This window comes from Tachyglossus aculeatus, chromosome 17, assembly GCF_015852505.1.
Source record: "Tachyglossus aculeatus isolate mTacAcu1 chromosome 17, mTacAcu1.pri, whole genome shotgun sequence".
NCBI classification, from domain to species: domain Eukaryota; kingdom Metazoa; phylum Chordata; class Mammalia; order Monotremata; family Tachyglossidae; genus Tachyglossus; species Tachyglossus aculeatus.
The window spans coordinates 7,874,396-7,893,989 of record NC_052082.1 but is presented as its reverse complement, the minus strand read 5'-3'; the positions used below and the strand labels follow the sequence as shown (position 1 = coordinate 7,893,989).

The window sequence follows — 19,594 nt, the reverse complement described above, 5'->3', positions numbered from 1 at the left end:
AAAAACCTAACCTAGGCAAAAATCACATGGAGGCAGGAAGTTTTATTAGAGAAGGGAAGCAGTGTGGCCTAGTGGAAATAACACAGGTCTGGGAATCAGAGGACCTGAGCTCTATTCCTAGCTCTGCCACTGCTGTGTAGTCTTGGGCTAGTTGCTGTGTGGCCTTGGGCAAATTGTTTCACTTCTCTGGGCCTCAGTTACTTCATCTGTAAAATGGGGATTCAATCCTATTTCCTCCTACTTAGACTGTAAGCCTTGGGTGGCTCAGGGGCAGTGTCCAATCTTTTTGCCCTGTATCTACACTGTGCTTGGCACATAAGTACTTAAATAGTACAGTTAATTAAAAAAAGCTTCCCTGTCTCTTCCAGAATTTCCAATTTCAGGCTCTGCACCCAATATTCTTGGGGAACTCATTCACCCCTCTACCCAAACCCCTGCTCGGTTCCTCGCAGATTTAGTGATGGATGGTTAGTAACCTCTCTTTGTAGAGAAAATGAACCTTAGAAAGGTCTAGCTTCAGACATTCTTGATTTTACTCTGAAGACTATTTCATAAAAACTGACAAAATTCTAGTGTCCTTTATGCAGGTTCACACATCTTCAGGACACAGATTAAGGGTGAAGAATGATAATAAAAACAGGAATAGCGTAATGGATGAAAATTCAATTTATTGAAAAGATAGGAAAGAAAACAACATGGTTACTGTACACAGCTACTAGAAATGGTGGCATTAGTAACTTCAATAATTTAAAATTTCCATGGCAGAAGCAGGGCCTACATCCTCTGGTCCCTGAAGATACTGGAGCTCCCCATAGCCCTGAGATTTAGAGACAGCAAACTGTTTGGAGTAGGATAGGAAGAACAGCAAAACGATTCTCCTGATCAGTACTGTGTCATTCTAAATTAACAACTTGCTCAAGGTTTTCAGAAATATGGTGCTATATCTTAAACACAGATAGATGAGAGATCACACACAGAGAATGGGATTTTCATTCAAATCTGCAGAGGAAAAGGAAATGTACGGTTAGTTTTTTTTTAAAAAAAGTCATCTGGAATGATTTCTTTGCAGGTCCTATTATTCAATTGGAGAAAATCAATCTCTACAGTTCCCTTGGTTAGTTATGTCCTGTTGCAGATATATCTAGATCAGTAGTTGTAAACTAGATTGTAAACTCCCCAAGGGCAGGGAACATGCCTATTCATTCTATTATACTCTCCCAAGTGTTTAGTGAAATGCCCTCTGTACCCAGTAGATGCTCAGTAAATATTGCTGATAGACTGATTCGAGACTTTGTTAGGTGGCTAAAAGAAAGGATGAAGTGTCAAGTTTCCTCTACGTAGGTTCACAGTTTAAAAATCTCATACGTAACTGGGAGTTGATGATAAGGATATAGGAATTAAGCAGTAATTTGGGGCACCATGAGATTTCAGTATCCATCAGGATTTCCAATATGGCATCCTTTTCCAGGGATTGAAAGAAAATGTTATTTTTAAAAATTATTATTTAAGGTCAGTATTGAGTGTCTGGAGAGATGGAACCATCCAGAGGAAAACCAAACTAACCACTACCCCAGCTGCTTTTCCAAATCGTAATCTGGCTCTAGATTTCTTTATGGATTTTGCCCGTGGAAGACAACTCAATAATTCAAGGAAACTAGTTGTTTACATTTGTTAGTTTGGGATGGTGTCCTGGCTGTTTGGGGACTAGATAACAATGATTTCTAAGGTTTGGCTTTCATGAGTTTTCCAACTGTGGGGAAATTCTTGCTGAGAAAATGCTCCAGTTGGGATCCTGTTTGAAACAAGGAGACCTCCCCAAAGGATCTTCATTCATTCAATCATATTTATTGAGAGCTTACTGTGTGCAGAGCACTGTATGACCTTTGCTTTGCCCTGGAACCAATTTTAGTTGAAGACCAGTTTCATCTCTTTGCATTTCCCCACTATTTGGGCATCAAAACCATCAATACCAAACTTCAACTATGTCCTCAACCATCCAAGGTCCAAGTGAAATAAATTCTGATAAAGAATATGGTGCAATTTGCTTCAGCATATTTTTCAATGGTATTTGTTAAGTGCTTACTAAGTGTCAGGCATTGTACTATGCTCTGGGTTAGATTCAAATTAATTAGGGTGGACTCAGTCCATGACCTGCATGGAGCTCACAGTCTTAATCTCCTTTTTTACAGATGAGGAAACTGAGGCACAGAGAAGTTAAGTGACTTGCCCAAGGTTACCCAGCAGACACGTGACAGAGCTAGGATTAGAATCAAGTTCTTCTGATTCCCAGCCCTTATACCCTATCTTATAAGCTATATTCTTTCTGTTTCTTTTCGTACCATGTCTCAGAGAGAAATAGCTTTAGATGGACAATGCTTAGCTTCTATACCCAATGAAGCAGGGACTTACCAAAGTCTTGGGGCTTGTAGGTATCCCTGAGAAGTCTTCTTACTTCCTCTGAAAGAGAAAGAGTTAGAAAGAAAAAAAATGTTAATGGCTCTCTTCAAAGGAGAAGCATTTTCTCTATAATTATGGCATTTGCCAGGAAACAGAGAACTCAGTTTTCTGTCTGGGGAACCTTGAAACAGGAAGCTCATCGATGTGCTAGGCTGTGCTTACAGTAAATTAGTAATAGTAGTAGTAGTAGTAGCAGCATTTGTTGAGTACCTACTTAGTGTGGCACACTCCAGTATTTATTTGTGGGCAATACAGAATAATGAAATGACACATTCCCTACCCACAAGTAGCTCACATTTTAATGGGGAAGAGTGCCAGAATCTGAACTATTGTATTGGTCTGGCTTGGTTTTACCCATACACTAGACAGTAATCAATCAATCAATCGTATTTATTGAGTGCTTACTGTGTGCAGAGCACTGTACTAAGCACTTGGGAAGTACAAGTTGGCAACATATAGAGACAGTCCCTACCCAACAGTGGGCTCACTGTAAGCTCCCTGTGGACAGTGTTCACATCTACCAGCTCTGTTTTATTATATGTTCTCAAGCTCTTTGTACAGTGCTCTGCCCACAGTAAGTGCTCAGTTTGTTTATGGTATTCTTTAAGCACTTACTATGTGTCCAGAACTAAGTGCTGGAGTAGATACAAGTTAATTATGTCACAGTCTCTGTCCTACATTGAGCTCACAGATTAAGGAGGAAAGAGAACAGAGGTTTTGAATCCCAATTTTACAGTTGGGAAATAAGGTGACTTGCCCGCGGTCACACAGCAGACACGTGGCAGAGCTGGGATTAGAACCCAGCTCCTCAGGCCTTTGATCTTTCCATTAGGCCCTGCTGCTTCCCAAATAACATCGATTGATTGATACCAAATGCTTTGTCTTCTTTACCTATGCAATTCCTTTAATTGTTGTTTTCTCTCATTTCTACGTTACTCATTTCTTCTGACCAGCCCCCGAAACCACAGTCCCAGCCCTGGAACTGAGCTCACCTCAATGGGGAGGGTTGACTGAGGAAAAGCGTAGCGGAAATGGAGAAGACTGGGGAAGGTTACCTCTTGAGGAACCCTATATACTGGTTGGGGGATGCTGTACACTTCTGGTTGAGGAACAAAGTATTCCAGCTGGTAGGGCATGACTTCTTTTTTCTGATAAGCCACAGGGTAGAAGTAGGGTTCAAACTGACGAAAATATTCTTTGAGTTCATCCTAAAAGGAAAGAAAGTAGCACACTCCTAATCAGTTTAGTAGGGTTCCAGTTGACGATAACAGTCATTGAGTTCATCCTAAAAGGAAAGAAAATAACACGCTCATAATTAGCAGTTTGCCAAACAGTTCACTACCGTGTTTTGCACATAGTAGGTGCTCAATAAATACGATCGAATGACTGAATGAATAGTAATATACCGATACGTTAATTCACTCTAATTCATTAGTGACACGAGGGTGCTAGTCAGTGTAGAGTGGAGTGACCAGGACCAGAGGCTAAAGTTGATGAGGGAGGGATGGGAGAGAGAGAGGTAATTAGGGTGGTCACTTGGGTTATTAGAGGAAAACTGATCCTTTGGCCAATCTGGAAGCAATAACCATGTTATGTGACTAGCACTATATGGTAAAGTATGTAATGATGTGCTTAAATCCCCAGAATTGAGAGAGTGACCCTGAGGGGGGCTTTAACCCTCAGTGATTTGCTCCATACCCACTACACTCTCCTTCCAGGTCCATAAACACGGGTGCTGCTTCTGAGCTCTCTCCAGGTGCCCACACAAGGGAGAGGGAACCTGAACGTTTGCAACAAAAATGCCAGACATCAAGATGTCCAGTGTCTTACCAGTGAGGGACTGAAAGCAAGGATTGATTCTGAGTTTTCGACGGGCCAGTTGAAAACCTGTCAAATGCCCCCGGACAAGACTGTGAGGCAAGTTGCCACCCTGATCCGGGCTTGGGACCACAACTGACCATCACGACGGGACTGCTGGGGTCGGGGGGAGAGGATGATGAAGGCTGTGGCAGATGTCTATCATAAACGGAAGTGAGAGGAAGCAATTTCTTTCCTGAGGTGAATCCTGGCTAGGGAACTTCTCTTTGGCAGGATCCTGCTCACTTTGTGAAGTAAATGGGCTTCTCCAGGTCACGTAAGAAGCATTTAGAATAGCTTAATGAATGCACCCCACCATCCCCCCAAGAAGTTCATCACCTCACACAGTTCTGATTGGTACAGCGCAGCCGCAAAGGGAAGGTTTGCAATTATCTCCCTCTATTCAGGCAGGGAGATAAATTCCTAAATTTTCAGGGTAACTGGGCTTAAGTAGCCCGGCCTTAGAGCTGTTGATTCCCACTAGATCACAGATGGTAAGGTTCATGCATTCTGCTGCTAATTCAGGCTCAAGGGGGGTTTTCTGACTAGACTATCAGGATAATTATTTAATTTTTGTCTTGATTCTGGCTGTAAAAACCTGGTTACAGACGAATAGAGGCAGAAACAGAACAGGAGGATAGTTCGGAGTTTCTTGACTGATTCAGAACAGGGTAAAGGAGTGGGAGGGTCAGAGAGGTAGGAAAACTGTGCAGAAAATGTTTTCCTGAACTCTTCTCCTATCCCGACTGAAGTCACAATCCACTGTCATTAGGTTACAGGGGAATCTTTACCAGCTTCTGTTGATAGTACTGTCTCTCCCTCAGAATACGCTTCTGAAAAAAACGGACAAATCATTGGTTATAAAACAGAACACCTAGTGGAGGGCATTAAAGGGTTTTCAAAGATAATAAAAGCTCCTTACTTCAATAGCACTGTCAGATTCCTTGGGTTGAGAAAAAAGATAAAACAGTTTTAGTTTCATGATTTGCAAGCATAAAGCAGTCACTAGTTGTCCAGAGAATTGAATCCAATACTTGAATTATTCAGGGAAAATATATGAGTAACAAGCTACCCAGAATCCATTGGAAAAGATGGCCCAGGACCGGTTAACATCTATCTAGTACAATGCTTTCCTCATGGAGAAACTCAGGTGGGTTTGAGATTAATTAAGTTGGAACTGCCATGACTTTGGTTTTACTGTTCACTCTGGCTGTTGGAAACCATGATCTGACTAAGTTCTGGCCTGTGAACCCCATTTCCTTGAAGACATGATTGATTTGCACCAGGGGATTTTACAGGGAATAACTATCTAGGATTGAAGTTGGCTCCAGTGTCACCGACTGTAATGTACCAAAAGTCCGCACTCAATTAGAGAAGCTGCATGTTCTCGTGTATAGAGCACGGGACTGGGGGTCAGGAGAACGTTGGTTTAATCCTGGGGGATGAGTGGCTGCGTGACCTCGGAAAAGTCACTTCACTTCTCTGTGCCTCAGTTCCCTCATCTGTAAAGTGGGGGTTTAGACGGAAAGCCTCATGTGGGACAAGGACTATGTTCAATTTAATTAGCACGTTACTACCCCAGCACGTAGTACAGTGCCTGGTATATAGTAAGCACTTAACAAATATCATTAAAAAAATCTGGGTCCTTTAGAGATTACCAAATTTATTGTCATGTACCCAAATTTAGATGTTCAGTGAGAGGTTAGCCGGTCTGAAAGGGATATGCCTAGCAAGCCAACATTTTTCTGGTACCCAAAAAGGCAGACAGACAGACAAACAGTCTAAGACAGGAGCTTGTGTCAAGGATAAACTCTCAGTAGAGGAGTCCAATCCAGCCCAGAGAGACTGTCTTGCCTATTCCTACCTCCCACTGAAGCTATGACTTATTCATTCATTCAATCACATTTTTGAGCGGTCATTGTGTGCAGAGCACTGTATTAGGCACTTGGGAGAGTATAATGCAACAATACACCGACACAATCCCTCCCTGCCCACAACTTTGACTCAAAATCTTACCTCACTTGAAGAGCTCTCTGTAGCCTTCTGTAAAGAGAAATACAGCACCAATTTTATTCTGTGCCCTTAGAAAGAGGAAGTGTTTAGGAGGAAGGAGAAAGAGAAGTGTTGTAATCTTGTGATACTTCTGCCTCAGGTTTAAGTAGAGAAGAAGGTGGAGAATTATTCTTCCCTCACTTTGCTAGATTTGGAAAAATTCTCTCTGTGAGTCAGAACCACCTCCCAATGTATCCCTGGATTATCCCTAGGTCGTGCAGGAACCTTCCCATAATGTAAATGAGAAGCAGCATGGCCTAATGGATAGAGCTCTGGTTTGGGAATCAGAAGGACCTGGATTCTAATGCTGACTCTGCCACTTAATAATAATAATAATAATAATGGCATTTATTAAATGCTTACTATGTGCAAAGCACTGTTCTAAGTGCTGAGGAGGTTACAAGGTGATCAGGTTGTCCCACGGGGGGCTCACAGTCTTAATCCCCATTTTACAGATGCGGTCACTGAGGCACAGAGAAGTGAAGTGACTTGAGCTTAAGTGACAAGCTGCCACTTGTCTGCTGGGTGGCCTTGGACAAGTCACTTCACTTCTCTGGGTCTCAGTGACCTCATCTGTAAAATGGGGAGTAAGACTGTGAGCCCTATGTGGGACAGAGCCTGTGTCCAACCTGATTACCTTGCATCTATCCTAGTGCTTAGTACAGTGCCTGGCAGATAGAAAGAGCCCAACAAATACCATAAAAAATACAGTAATAATAATAATGATGGCATTTGTTAAGTGCTTACTATGTGCAAAGCACTGTTCTAAGCGCTGGGGAGGATACAAGGTGAGCAGGCTGTCCCACGTGGGGCTCACAGTCTTAATCCACATTTTACAGATGAGGTAACTGAGGCACAGAATAGTGAAGTGACTTGCCCAAAGTCACACAGCTGACAATTGGTGGATCAGGATTCGAACCCAAGACCTCTGACTCCCAGGCCTGGGCTCTTCCCACTGAGCCAAGCTAAAGCTTCAGGGGAAAGGTGGTGGAATCTACTAATCATCTAATCATCTATTAATCATGGGTTCAAAACCCGGCTCTGCCACCTGTTAGCTGGGTGACTTTGGGCAAGTCACTTCACTTCTCTGTGCCTCAGTTCCCTCATCTGTAAAATGGGGATGAAGACTGTGAGCCCCCCTTGGGACAACCTGATCGCCTTGTAACCTCGCCAACGCTTAGAACAGTGCTTTGCACATAGTAAGCACTTAATAAATGCCAACATTATTATTATTATTATTATTACTAGTGATAAGGACTCAATCCCCAGCTAACAAAGTGGTTCACAGGGAGAATCTAAGAGGCAGGTTTTAAGGCACTCCATCATTTCTTCCCTTACTTCCTAACCTCACTGTTCTCTGACCATGCTCACTTGATCTCTCATGTATCTCACCGACAACCCCTTGCTCATTCATTCAATCATATTTATTGAGCACTTACTGTGTGCAGAGCACTGTACTAAGCACTTGGGAAGTACAAGTTGGCAACATATAGAGACAGTCCCTACCCAACAGTGGGCTTATGTCTTTCCTCTGGTTTAGCACTCTCTCCCACTTCATTTCTGACGGACTGCTAACAATATCCCCGACCTCAAAGACTTATTAAAGCAGATCTCCTCCACGTGGTCTTCCCTGATGGATTGATCGATAGGCTGATTGAGAATACAGTAGGATAGAGTAGGTAGACATGACTCCTGCCCATAAGGTGCTTACAGATTAGGAGAGGAGCTTACTTGATGGATTGATTTATTAAGCTACTGACTAATTGATGGAACAACTTTTCTTTGCAACTTGAGACAGCCAGTTCTTCCGAGCTGAGCCAGTTTCTGGTTTAGTTGCTGACTTAGGGAAAATGTGCTACCTACTGAACCCCCACCCCCAATCCCTGAACATTATTGAACACTCCCTGCCTCTCCACTCTCTCTTTTAGGGTGAAATGCACTCTGGAACCCTTCACCCAAGAATCAAACCAAAAAGAACGATCTTACATGGAATTTATTTAAGAATCTGTCTCTCTCACTAGACTGACAGGGATCATCATATTTTTCAACTCTTTTGTACTCTCTCAAGTGCTCAGTCCAGATCTCTGTACACAATAGTTGCTCAATCATTGTTATTGATTGATTAACTGGCTGGAGGAAGAAGAGGAAGGATGTAAGGGAGACAGGCCAGAACAAGAGTTTCTTGCATTAAGCCACTGCTGCATCGAGCACGAATCGTGTTATGGTCAGTGCAATTCTTTAAATCAACTCTACAAGCTCGTCGTCCTGTTGATACACCTGGTCTTTCACCCTACTCTCTCCATAAGCAGTATTCAGTTAGTAAAATCAATTTAATAAGACTTTATAGGACTCAGTGTAAATCGTTACCCCCTTGGGGTGAGGGTGCAGATAAGATAGAAGGGTAAAGGTTTCTGGGAGAATGTTCTAATATTGTCCTACAGTCTGGTCAGTCATTTGCAAATGAATCATTGGAAGCATTACCAGGAGACGGAAGATGGGTTTGTCTTTCAGGAGACGTCTCTGTTGGAAAATAGGTAACAGAGCAAATGTTATACAAATACAGAACACACTGGCAAATATTAGAACAGAATAATTTAGACTGTGAGCCCACTGTTGGGTAGGGACCGTCTCTATATGTTGTAAACTTGTACTTCCCAAGCTCTTAGTACAGTGCTCTGCACACAGTAAGCATTCAATAAAGACGATTGAACAAATGAATGAATAGAACGATAATGTCTTACTTTGAGTCGATCGGTCGATTCCTTAGGAGAAGAAAAAATATGAAAGTTGGCAAGTGTATAGAATTTGTTTCAACAGGAAGTTGGGCAGACTGAAAGCATAGATAGGTGCAAGTAAGCCTGGTATGGGAAGGGATTGTCTCTCTTTATTGCTGAATTGTACTTCCCAAGTGCTTAGTACAGAGCTCTGCACACAGTAGCTGATCAATGAATACGACTGAATGACTGAATGAATGAAAAGTGGCAGAGCTGGGATTAGAACCCATAACCTTCTGACTCTGAGTCCCATGGGGAATTCAGGGAATGTCTCAATCTTCTCCCAACCTTTCTTGCAATACCTCCCTCCCAACCCTTCCTCCAGCACACTCACACCCGCCAAGCATAGCCGTGACCTGAATGATCTCCAAAAAGGAGACTAGATTAGTTTTGTGCATTATTGGAACATGTGATTGGTTTGATTCTCCCTTGGGCTTGGGAGGGAAGGCCTAACCAGGCAGACAGAAAAAAACTTAGAGAGGCAATGTGGCTCAATGGAAAGAGCCCAGACTTTGGAGTCAGAGGCCATGGATTCAAATCCCAGCTTCGCCACTTCATCATCATCATCAATCGTATTTATTGAGCGCTTACTGTGTGCAGAACACTGTACTAAGCGTTTGGGAAGTACAATTTGGCAACATATAGAGACAGTCCCTACCCAACAGTGGGCTCGGGCAAGTCACTTCACTTCTCTGTGCCTCAGTTCCCTCATCTGTAAAATGGGGATGAAGATTGTGAGCCCCCTGTGGGACAATCTGATCACCTTGTAACGTCCCCAGTGCTTAGAACAGTGCTTTGCACATAGTAAGTGCTTAATAAATGCTAGTATTATTATTATTGGAGTCAAGAACAAGAACTTTGTCCTATTGAACAAATCCCATTGCCTTTGAAATGCCGATCGCCATCGGAACTCCTCTCAAGAGAGGGTGATGGAGAGGCCTGAGGATCTGGACCTCATGGGTTGCTAAGTGTACCCGTATGGAATGGATTGATAGAAAAAGCAGCTGAGGGGACATCCTCTGACAGCCCCTAGACCATATCTACACTGCTAAAACAAAGGAAAGGGGGATCAGTGACCTGGAAAATACAAAAAAGCAGAGTAGACACCCAAGGAGGCCAAATGTTCACACTGCGAGTGCCTTTTCTACCCCAAACTCCTAAACAGCCTGGCCTAGAGGATAGACCAGAGGCCTCAGAGTCAGAAGGACATGGGTTCTAATCCCGGCTCTGCCATTTGACTGCTGTGTAACCTTGGGCAAGTCGCGTCACTTCTCTGGGCCTCAGCTACCTCATCTGTAAAATGGAGATTAAGAGCATGGGAAAAGGACTGTGTCCATTCTGATTTGCTTTCATTCAGGCATAGTACAGTCCTGACATGTAGTAAGTGCTTAACAAATTTCATCACCCCTCGCTTCCAATATCTTTTAACCCCCCTATGGAAGCAGCCCAACCCTATTCTCCTCTGTGCTGGAGCATTGCTTTTCCATTAGTGCCTTACCTCACTGGATGAGCTGCTTACGGATTCCTCCTGCAGAAGAAAAGTGGATGGATTTCAGACAGCTAACTCTAGTGTCAGGAATCCCCATCTGATAAGTTGCCAACTTGTACTTCCGAAGCGCTTAGTACAGTGCTCTGCATGCAGTAAGCGCTCAATAAATACAATTGAATGAATGAATCACTTCTAGACTGTAGGCTCCTTGTTGGCAGGGAATGTGACTATGGACTCTATGTTGCACTCTCCCAAGTGCTTAGTACAGTGCTCTGCACACATTAAGCACTCAATAAATAGCACTGATTGATAGATTGATTTAATCTCCTCATTCTGGATCTCTGCCAGCTCAGAATCAGCCAGGGGGAGGAACCAAATTTGAAGCCTAAACACTTCTTCAATAGAGGAGCAGTGTTGTCTAGTAGAAAGAGCACTGTCCTGGGAGTCAGAGGACCTGGGTTCTAATCCAGGCTCCATCACTTGTCATTCATCCATTCACTCATTCAATCTTATTTACTGAGCACTTACTCTGGGCAGAGCACTGTACTAAGTGCTTGGGAGGGTACAATATAACAACCAGCTTTGTGACAACATCTCTGTGTCTCAGTTTCCTCAACTGTAAAATGGGGATTCAATACCTGTTCTCCCTCCTAGTTCGATTATGAGCCCCATGTGGGATGGGGACTTCATCCGACCTAATTACCTTGTACTCACCCCAGCATTTAGAACAGTGTTTGGCACATAGTAAGAGCTTAACAAATACCATGAGGAGATGAATAACCCTTAGTGGGAGGAGGGAGAAGCAGGGCTGGACTAGAAGCAGCGTGGCTCAGTGGAAAGAGAATGGGCTTGGGAGTCAGAGGTTATGGGTTCTAATTCTGACTCCACTACTTCTTAGAGGTGTGACTTTGGGCAAGTCACAACTTCTCTGGGCCTCAGTTACCTCCTCTGTAAGATGGGGATTAAGACTGTGAGCCCCATGTGGGACAACCTGAATACCTTGTATCTACCCCAGTGCTTGGAACAGTGCTTGGCATATAGTAAGCACTTAACAAATACCATCATTGTTATTATTATTATTATTATTAGAAAGCAGAGCTAGCACTTCGGCGGGAAGGGGGAAGAGGAAGGAGAAACTGGGTGAGGGCAAAATAGTAACAATGAGAATCTGCAAACATAAGAAGCAGCATGACAATGGAAAGAGCACGGGATTGGGAGTCAGAGGACATGGCTTCTTATCCCATCTCTGTCACATATCTGCTGTGTGTCCTTGGGCAAGTCACTTAATTCTCTGGGCCTCAGTTCCCTCATTTGCAAAATGAGGATTCAATGCCTGCCCTACTTAGACTGTGAGTCCCATGGGAGACCTGATTATCTTGTATCTACCCTAGAGCTTGTATCTTGTAGCAGAGTGCTTAGCACACAGTAGGCACTTAACAAGTACCATTATTATTAACAACAATATTTTGAAAGTGTTTTTTACCTGATGGGGAAGGTAGTATTCTGGGTCTCTCTGGACACGCTTCTGTTAAAGAAAAAAAGCACAGTTGTCATAAACGTACAGTATATGGTCAAGGCTTTACCATATTTAAAGAAAAAATACCTTACTTTTGTCAGAATTTTGGAAGCTTCCTTAAAGAAAGAAAAGGAGAATTTATGTGAGTGTTATCATTGTCATTATCCTTACCCATATTGTGTGCTCACAACGTGGAAAGCACTGTACTAAACTGAAGGCGGATTACACAAAATCAATTCAAATGAGATCGCTGGCTGGTAAGGAGCTCCTTATAGAAAGGGGGAGGGGGCAGATATGGGGAACAGCAAGAATATAATCCCACTATCAGTGAAAACTGGTGAAAATACAGGAATTCAATCAATTTTACTTCCCAAATCACTACTCTGTGCAAGGCACTGTACTAAGCATGGTGAGGGAGAATAGCAGTAGTAGATGAAAAGTCCCTACCTTCCAGTTGTATACAATTTAAGATGGAAAGCTAAGCACTATAAGGCAGTGGAAGGGATTCTCACCCCTTGGGCAAAATTGTCTGGCAAAGAAATCACAGCACAAGACCTAATCCACTAAACCCTGTAGCTCCCATTCCCTCAGGGGTCTAGCTGGAGGGTATTAATAGTAGTAGTTGTAATAAAAGTAGTAATAACAATAATAATGGAATTTGTTAAGCACTTTCTATGTGCCAAGCACTGTTCTAAACACTGGGGGCATACAAGGTAATCAGGGTGTCCAAAGTGGGGCTCACAGTCTTAATCCCCATTTTCCAGATGAAGGAACTGAGGCACAGAGAATTTAAGTGACTTGCCCAAAGTCACACGTCTGAGAAGTGGTGGAGTCGGGATTAGAACCCATGACCTCTGACTCCGAAGCCCGTGCTCTTTCCTCTGAGCCACGCTGCTTCTCCAGTGTAGTAGTAATAATAATGATGGCATTTAGTAGTAGTAGTAGAGGAAGTAGTAGCAGTGCTTCTACTACTAATATTCATTCATTCAATCACATTTATTGAGTGCTTACTGTGTACAGAGCGCTGTACTAAGTGTTTGGAGTATACAATACAGCAATAAAGAGAGACAATCCTTGCCCACAGCGGGCTCACAGTCTTGCGGGGTTGGGGGGTGGGGGGCATAGTACTACAAGTAATAGTAGTAGTTGTAGTAGAAGAGGTAGAAGAAGTAATAGTAGTGGTAGCAGCAGCAGTAGTGGCACTTATTAAGCTCCTGCTATGTTGAGAGCACTGTACTAAGTGCTAGGAAAAAGTACACAGGTGAGAAGTAGACACCGACCCTTTCCCCCCGAGGGAGTCCCAATATTACTCCCTCCATGGACTGAGATATGGTTAATTGATAATATTTGCCATGGCTAACAGAATACAGATCAACCGCCCCAATAAATTCACTCTGAGGCTGCCTTCACAGACCAAAGGTGATGTCCATTGTCCCCCTCCTCTAGAGTGACTAGCAGTTGCTGGAGACTGGATGAGGATGATAATGGTACTTGTTAAGCGTGGCTCAGTGGAAAGAGCCCGTGCTTGGGAGTCAGAGGTCATGGGTTCTAATCCCGGCTCTGCCACTTGTCAGCTGGCTGACCTTGGGTAAGTCACTTCACTTTTCTGGACCTCAGTTCCCTCATCTTTAAAATGGGGATTAAGATTGTGAGCCCCACGTGGGACAACCTGATCACCTATCCCCCCAGCACGTAGAACAGTGCTTTGCACGTAGTAAACACTTAACAAATACTACTATTATTATTATTATTATTTTGAGCCAAGCACTGTACTATGCACTGGGGAGGAGACAACATAATCAGGTTGGACACGGTCCTTGCTCTTCCTGGGGTTCACAGTCTAAAGAGTAGGGAGAATGGACTTTGAATCGCCCTTTTTCAAATGAGGAAACAAGCACAGCAACTCACCTCGCTGGATGAACTGCTGCTGGGTGACTCCTGCAAGGAAAAGAGAAAACGGTTTATGCTTCATGAGTGACCCCACTGTGTGTGTGTGTGTGTGTGTGTGTGTGTGTGTGTGTTTGTGTGAATGCGTATATGAGTGTAGGTGCAGGATGTGGAGGGGGTAGTTGACTGCCTGAGAAGCAGCATGGCCTAGCAGCACATCCTGGGAGTCAGAAGGACCTGGGTTCTAATCCTGACTCCACCACTTAATAATAATAATAATGATGATGACATTTATTAAGCGCTTAATATGTGCAAAGCACTGTTCTAATAATAATAATGGTATTTAAGTGCTTACTATGTGCAAAGCACTGTTCTAATAATAATAATGGTATTTGTTAAGCACTTACTATGTGCAAATCACTGTTCTAAGTGCTGGGGAGGTTACAAGGTGACCAGGTTGTCCCACGTGGGCCTCACATCTTTAATCCCCATTTTACAAATGAGGTAACTGAGGCACAGAGAAGTTAAGTGACTTGCCCAAAGTCACACAGTTGACAATTGGTGGAGCAGGGATTTGAACCCATGAACTCTGACTTCAAAGTCCGTGCTCTTTCTACTGAGCCATGCTGAACTTGTCTGCGGTGTGATCTTTGGCAAGTCACTTAAATTCTCTGCCTCAGTTGCTTCATCTGTAAAATGAGGATTAATACTGTGAGCCTCATGTGGGACATAGACTGTGTCCAACCTGATTAACTCGTGTATTAACCCCAGCGCTTAATACAGTGCCTGGCACATAATGAGCACTTAACAAATACAGTAAAAAAAAACAAACCCTCCCACATCTCTCCTTGAAGAAAGAAGCGCTTGAAGGGCTCTCACCCAAGTGTGTATCTGAGGAATGATGCACAGGTTTTAAGCAAATTGAGCTACGAGGAATGTAGAGGCAAGGACCCCAGCAAGCGCTGCTTGTGACAGCGTTCAGCACATTGAACTTTGATGTTTCAATGGTCAAACACTTACATCTGGAGCTGAGGCAGAACCGCTTTCAAAAAAATTACCCAAATTGGCGGCCCTGAGAGAATACCTGCCCAACTCTCCTCCACCTCAACTGTGCACATTGTGTGTAGACCAATTCAGGGGTTCAGCTAGGGTCACGGGAGTTGGCGAGATGCCAGCTTGGCATTCAGAAAAGTGACTAGGCTTGAGGTGCTAAGCGACATCCATTTGCCGTTCGGCCTGTTTTTTTATCCCTTTTCCAGTTTCTACCCTGTGTCTGCCCTCCTTCCTTCCCAAGATGTTCCCTGCCTTTTCCAGAGTTCAGCATATGCTAAACCATCACCCAGCCTGCCTTAGCCCCTGATCCGAGTGCGGCTCAAGGTGTGAGCTATTCTCCCTATCTCCAGTTTCTAACGACAGACCCATCCTCCTTCTGAAACCCAGGGGAAAATAGAGAGATTTAAAGAACCGACCTTCCAGTTCTCCATACTCACAGGCATTGCCACGACAAAGGCCACCAGGCAGGCCAGGATGAGGACCTTCATGGTGATTGAGGCCTGCAAAGGCAGAAGGGAAAGATGAGTGATGAATCTAGTCAATTTGCCTTGTAGCCCTTTCTTCTTCAAGAGCACTGTTTTTCTTTTCCAGAGGAAACTGAGAGAAGGCAGTTGATGAATGTTGGTGCGTTGAGAAGCAGTGTTAATGTTGTAGACCCGTAATAATCAGGATTAGATCCCAAATGGCAGGGACTATTTGAGTACGCGAATCGGGCATTCCACAAGGGTTTTTTTTTATGAGTTTTCATCCTTATCCTGCATTATTTCCAAAAAAACTTCTTCACTCATCCCAGTTTTACTGCTGACATCTTGCGTGATCTACCAACTATGTTGTATTGGACTCCCCCAAGCACTTAGCATAGTGAACACAAGAAGCACTCAATAAATACCACTCGTGAAAATGATGATGATGGTAATTAAGGGCAAGACTCCTAACCTCTCTGGACTTCAGTTTCCTCAACTAAAAAAGAGAGAGAGGGCATCAGTTCTCCCTATCTTTCAGTCAGACAAACCATTGGTATTTATTGAGTAGTTACTGTGTGTAGAACATTGTACTAAGCACTAACAATACAACTGACACATTCCCTGCCCACCACGAGCTTACAGTCTAGAAGGGGGAGACAAACATTAATATAAATGTATAAATTATAAATCTAATTATAAATTAGATTGCTAGCCCTACGTGGGTCAGGGACTGAGTCTCATCCAATCACCTTCTACCATCCCCAGGAATTAGTCTGGCACTTTGTACAAAGTAAGCACTTAATAAATACCAAAATTATGATTGATTATAGTTATAAATGTTCCTTAATGCCTCAGGATATGCCTCCTATATATAGTTGTCCTTTGTTTTGGTAGAAGATTCCACTATTGGTGAGGTTCCCTTATGAGCACGTGGGGGCTGAAAAGCCTTCGTTCCAGACACGTTGGGTGCAGAGAAAGTAGTATTGCCCTAATGTTATATATTTGACAATCCTTCTAATGCCTAAGTGAAACCAGTCCTTGTTCAATTAAGGCCCTTTCCCATTGGCCTGGCCTTAGAAGACATAGAAATCTTGTAGAGAAGTTTGTCATTTGGGAACATTTGGCTCTCCTCCTATCTGAGGCCCCTCTCAGGGTCACACCTGGAGAGTTTCCAGTTCTCTATCAGTCTCGACTAGGGGAGGAAGAGTCAAGTAGAGGCCTATCCATTCCATTCCTAGTTTGGACAATGGATAGCAAGTGGAAAGCAATATGCTACCAGTCAAAACTCACCTGTGCTGGGCAGCAGACACATGGGAGAGAGTTGGAGGTGGAGACTCAAGTTTACTGCGTGGAAGGAGGAAGAAGTAAACCACTTCCAGATTTTGACCAAGAAAACTCCATGGGTACACTACCAGAATGATTGCAGATGGAGGTGGGATGTTCTGGGAGAGATGTGTCTGTGACATCGCTATGGGTCGGAGACGACTCGACAGCATAAGGCAACACCTATCTGAGGGAGGTGGTTGGGCCCTGATGCTGTCGCAGCCAATCAATCAATTAATCAATTCATTCATTCATTCAATCATATCTGTTGAGTGCTTACTGTGTGCAAAGCACTGTAGTAAGCACTCAGGAGAGTACACTATAACAATAAACAGTCCCATTCTTTGCCCACGATGAGCTTACAATCAATAACATTGGTAGTAAGCACTCCGGGAGAGTACACTGTAACAATAAACAGTCCCATTCTTTGCCCACGATGAGCTTGCAATCAATGACATTAACTGAGCACTTACTTTATGTAGAGTACTACACTAAATGCTTGGCAAGTACAATACAGAGAAGTTGGTAGACATGATCCCTGTCCACAAGGAGCTTACAGTCTACAGCACGACACCTTTAAGATAAATTAATGAGAGGAGAAACAGGAAAGTTTCTTTGGGGAGGAGAGTCCCAGGAAACATGACTAACTTTGTAGTAATCTCCCTGCCAGCCAAACTCCTCCTCTAGACTCTAAGCTCCTTGAGGGCAGGAAAAGTGTCTACCAACTCTGTTGTATTGTACTCTGTCAGGCTCTGGGAACAGGGCTCTGCATGCAGTAAGTTTTCAACAAATGCCTCTGATTGATTGATTGATTAATTGATTGATTCCTCCTCACTTCCCCTTGGGGATTACTGACCAGCATAACGTCCCTGCCCCATTCACTCTCAAACTAGCTTCTACCCTCCCCTCCGTCCCTCACCATTATCAATCAATCGGTGATATTTACTGAGCACCTACTGTTGTGCAGAGCACTGTACTGAGCACTTGGTTGCTCCAATAGAGTTGGAGTCTCTGCGAGAAGAGGTGGGGGGTGCAGGGAAAAGAGATGTTTACATTGTTTCCTCAGTAAGCCTGCTCCTTGTACCTTCTCACAGAATCACCACATATTCAAACTCTAAGGTCCCTAAAGATGACCTTTTACTTCTCTCAGGCTCTTTGAATAGGGCCATCACAGATGCTGGCAAAGATTGATTTGTACATTTTTTGGAAAACAATAGCAGCAGCATTTCAGGTTGTTTTCTCAGAAAAGAGTCAATTATACAATTTTCAAACCTAAGAAGGTTGGAAAATAATGGGGAAAGAGAAAACGATAAAAGGCCTGCACCTACACAGGTATTACCTTGTTTCCAAGATGGGAGAAGAGTAGCAGGCTCAGTTGAGGTGATCTAGATGATGAGAGCTACCCTATCTCTTGGCTATTTAAACCCTGCGCTTCATGAAATGCTAATTCTGTGGTTTTTAGGGAGACCAATGGGGAATTCCAGTTCTAAGAATTGGCTCTGCCTAGAAATGGCTCTTCCACCTATTTCCTTCCCAAGAATTTCTAGAGGTGCTAACAAGGGAGCGATAGATCACATGATATCGGACCAGCTCCTCAGGATATGGTGATGCCATATTCTACGATGACCTGGAGCCGGACCCATGCCCTACATTGGATTGGACACAAGGTAAACTGGTCAAAGAGAATGCCACCTTTGGAACAAAATTGGGAATCAATCAGTCAGTTCATCGGTGACATTTATTGGTCATTACTGTGTGCACAGCACTGTACTAATTGCTTGAGAAGGTACAATACACGTTGGTAGATACTATTCCCCAAAGGAGATTTACAATCTATAATCAATCAATCAAAGCAGCGTGGCTCAGTGGAAAGAGCACGGGCTTGGGAGTCAGAGGTCATGGGTTCTAATCCCAGCTCTGCCGCTTGCCAGTTGTGTAACTTAGGGCAAGTCACTTCGCTTCTCTGTGCCTCAGTTACCTCATCTGTAAAATGAGGATTAAGATTGTGAGTTCCATGTGGGACAACCTAATCACCTTGTCTCCCCCCAGCGCTTAGAACAGTGCTTTTCACATAGTAAGTGCCTAACAAATACCATTATTCTTATTCTTATTATTATTTATTGAGTGCATATGGTATGTAGAGCTCTGTACTAAGCACTCACTACTAGAATCAGGAGATATGAATGGGAGGCAGCATGGTCTAGTGGAAAGATCGTGAGATTGGGAGCCAGGAGTGTGAATGCCATCTCCATAGCTGGCCTACTGTGTGAACTTGGTCAAGTCATTTAACCTCTCTGGGCCTCAATTTCCTCCTCTGTAAAATGGAGATGATATACGGTGAGCCCCTTGTAGGACAGAAACTGTATCTGATCTTGTAACCTTGATTCTACCCCAACATTTAGCTTGTAGTTAACCCTTAAAGAATTCCACAATAATTGCAATCCTTTTCCTCAATGAGTTTAAAATCTAATAGGGGGGACATATTAACTCTAAAATACATTACTTGAAGGAGGAAATCATTCCTTCTATGGCCCAACAATCTTGGTACAGCATTCCCAAAAACTTTCCTCCATGACTCCAGAATGATTTCGGCAATGCTTTGAGGCTCCCTCACTGCTTTACAATCAACTTCAAAGCATCAAATTAGATGACTGACTTTTCTTTGAATTGTGAGGTGAATTCTGGTTCTGCCACTTGTCTACTATGTGACCTTGGGCAAATC

At 43.4% G+C, this 19,594-nt stretch overlaps 1 protein-coding gene across 2 annotated transcripts; it reads right to left on the bottom strand.

The window, feature by feature from the left end:
• Positions 1 to 651: 651 nt before the first annotated feature.
• LOC119939645 (alpha-S1-casein-like) lies at positions 652 to 18,260 on the bottom strand. 2 transcript variants are annotated; one of them, XM_038759799.1, is made up of 14 exons: positions 18,212 to 18,260; positions 15,523 to 15,585; positions 14,054 to 14,083; positions 12,238 to 12,261; positions 12,113 to 12,154; positions 10,639 to 10,668; positions 9,108 to 9,128; positions 8,848 to 8,886; positions 6,331 to 6,357; positions 5,237 to 5,257; positions 5,106 to 5,147; positions 3,513 to 3,665; positions 2,410 to 2,457; positions 652 to 999 (listed from the first exon to the last, which is right to left on the bottom strand). In XM_038759799.1, exons 2-13 carry the CDS (start codon positions 15,571 to 15,573, stop codon positions 2,449 to 2,451), a joined length of 489 nt encoding a protein of 162 aa, XP_038615727.1. In that variant the 5' UTR covers positions 15,574 to 15,585; positions 18,212 to 18,260; the 3' UTR covers positions 652 to 999; positions 2,410 to 2,448. The 2 variants fall into 2 exon arrangements, with proteins under 2 accessions (XP_038615727.1, XP_038615726.1); XM_038759798.1 differs by having other exon boundaries at positions 673 to 999; positions 3,450 to 3,665.
• Between the last annotated feature and the right edge of the window lie 1,334 nt (positions 18,261 to 19,594).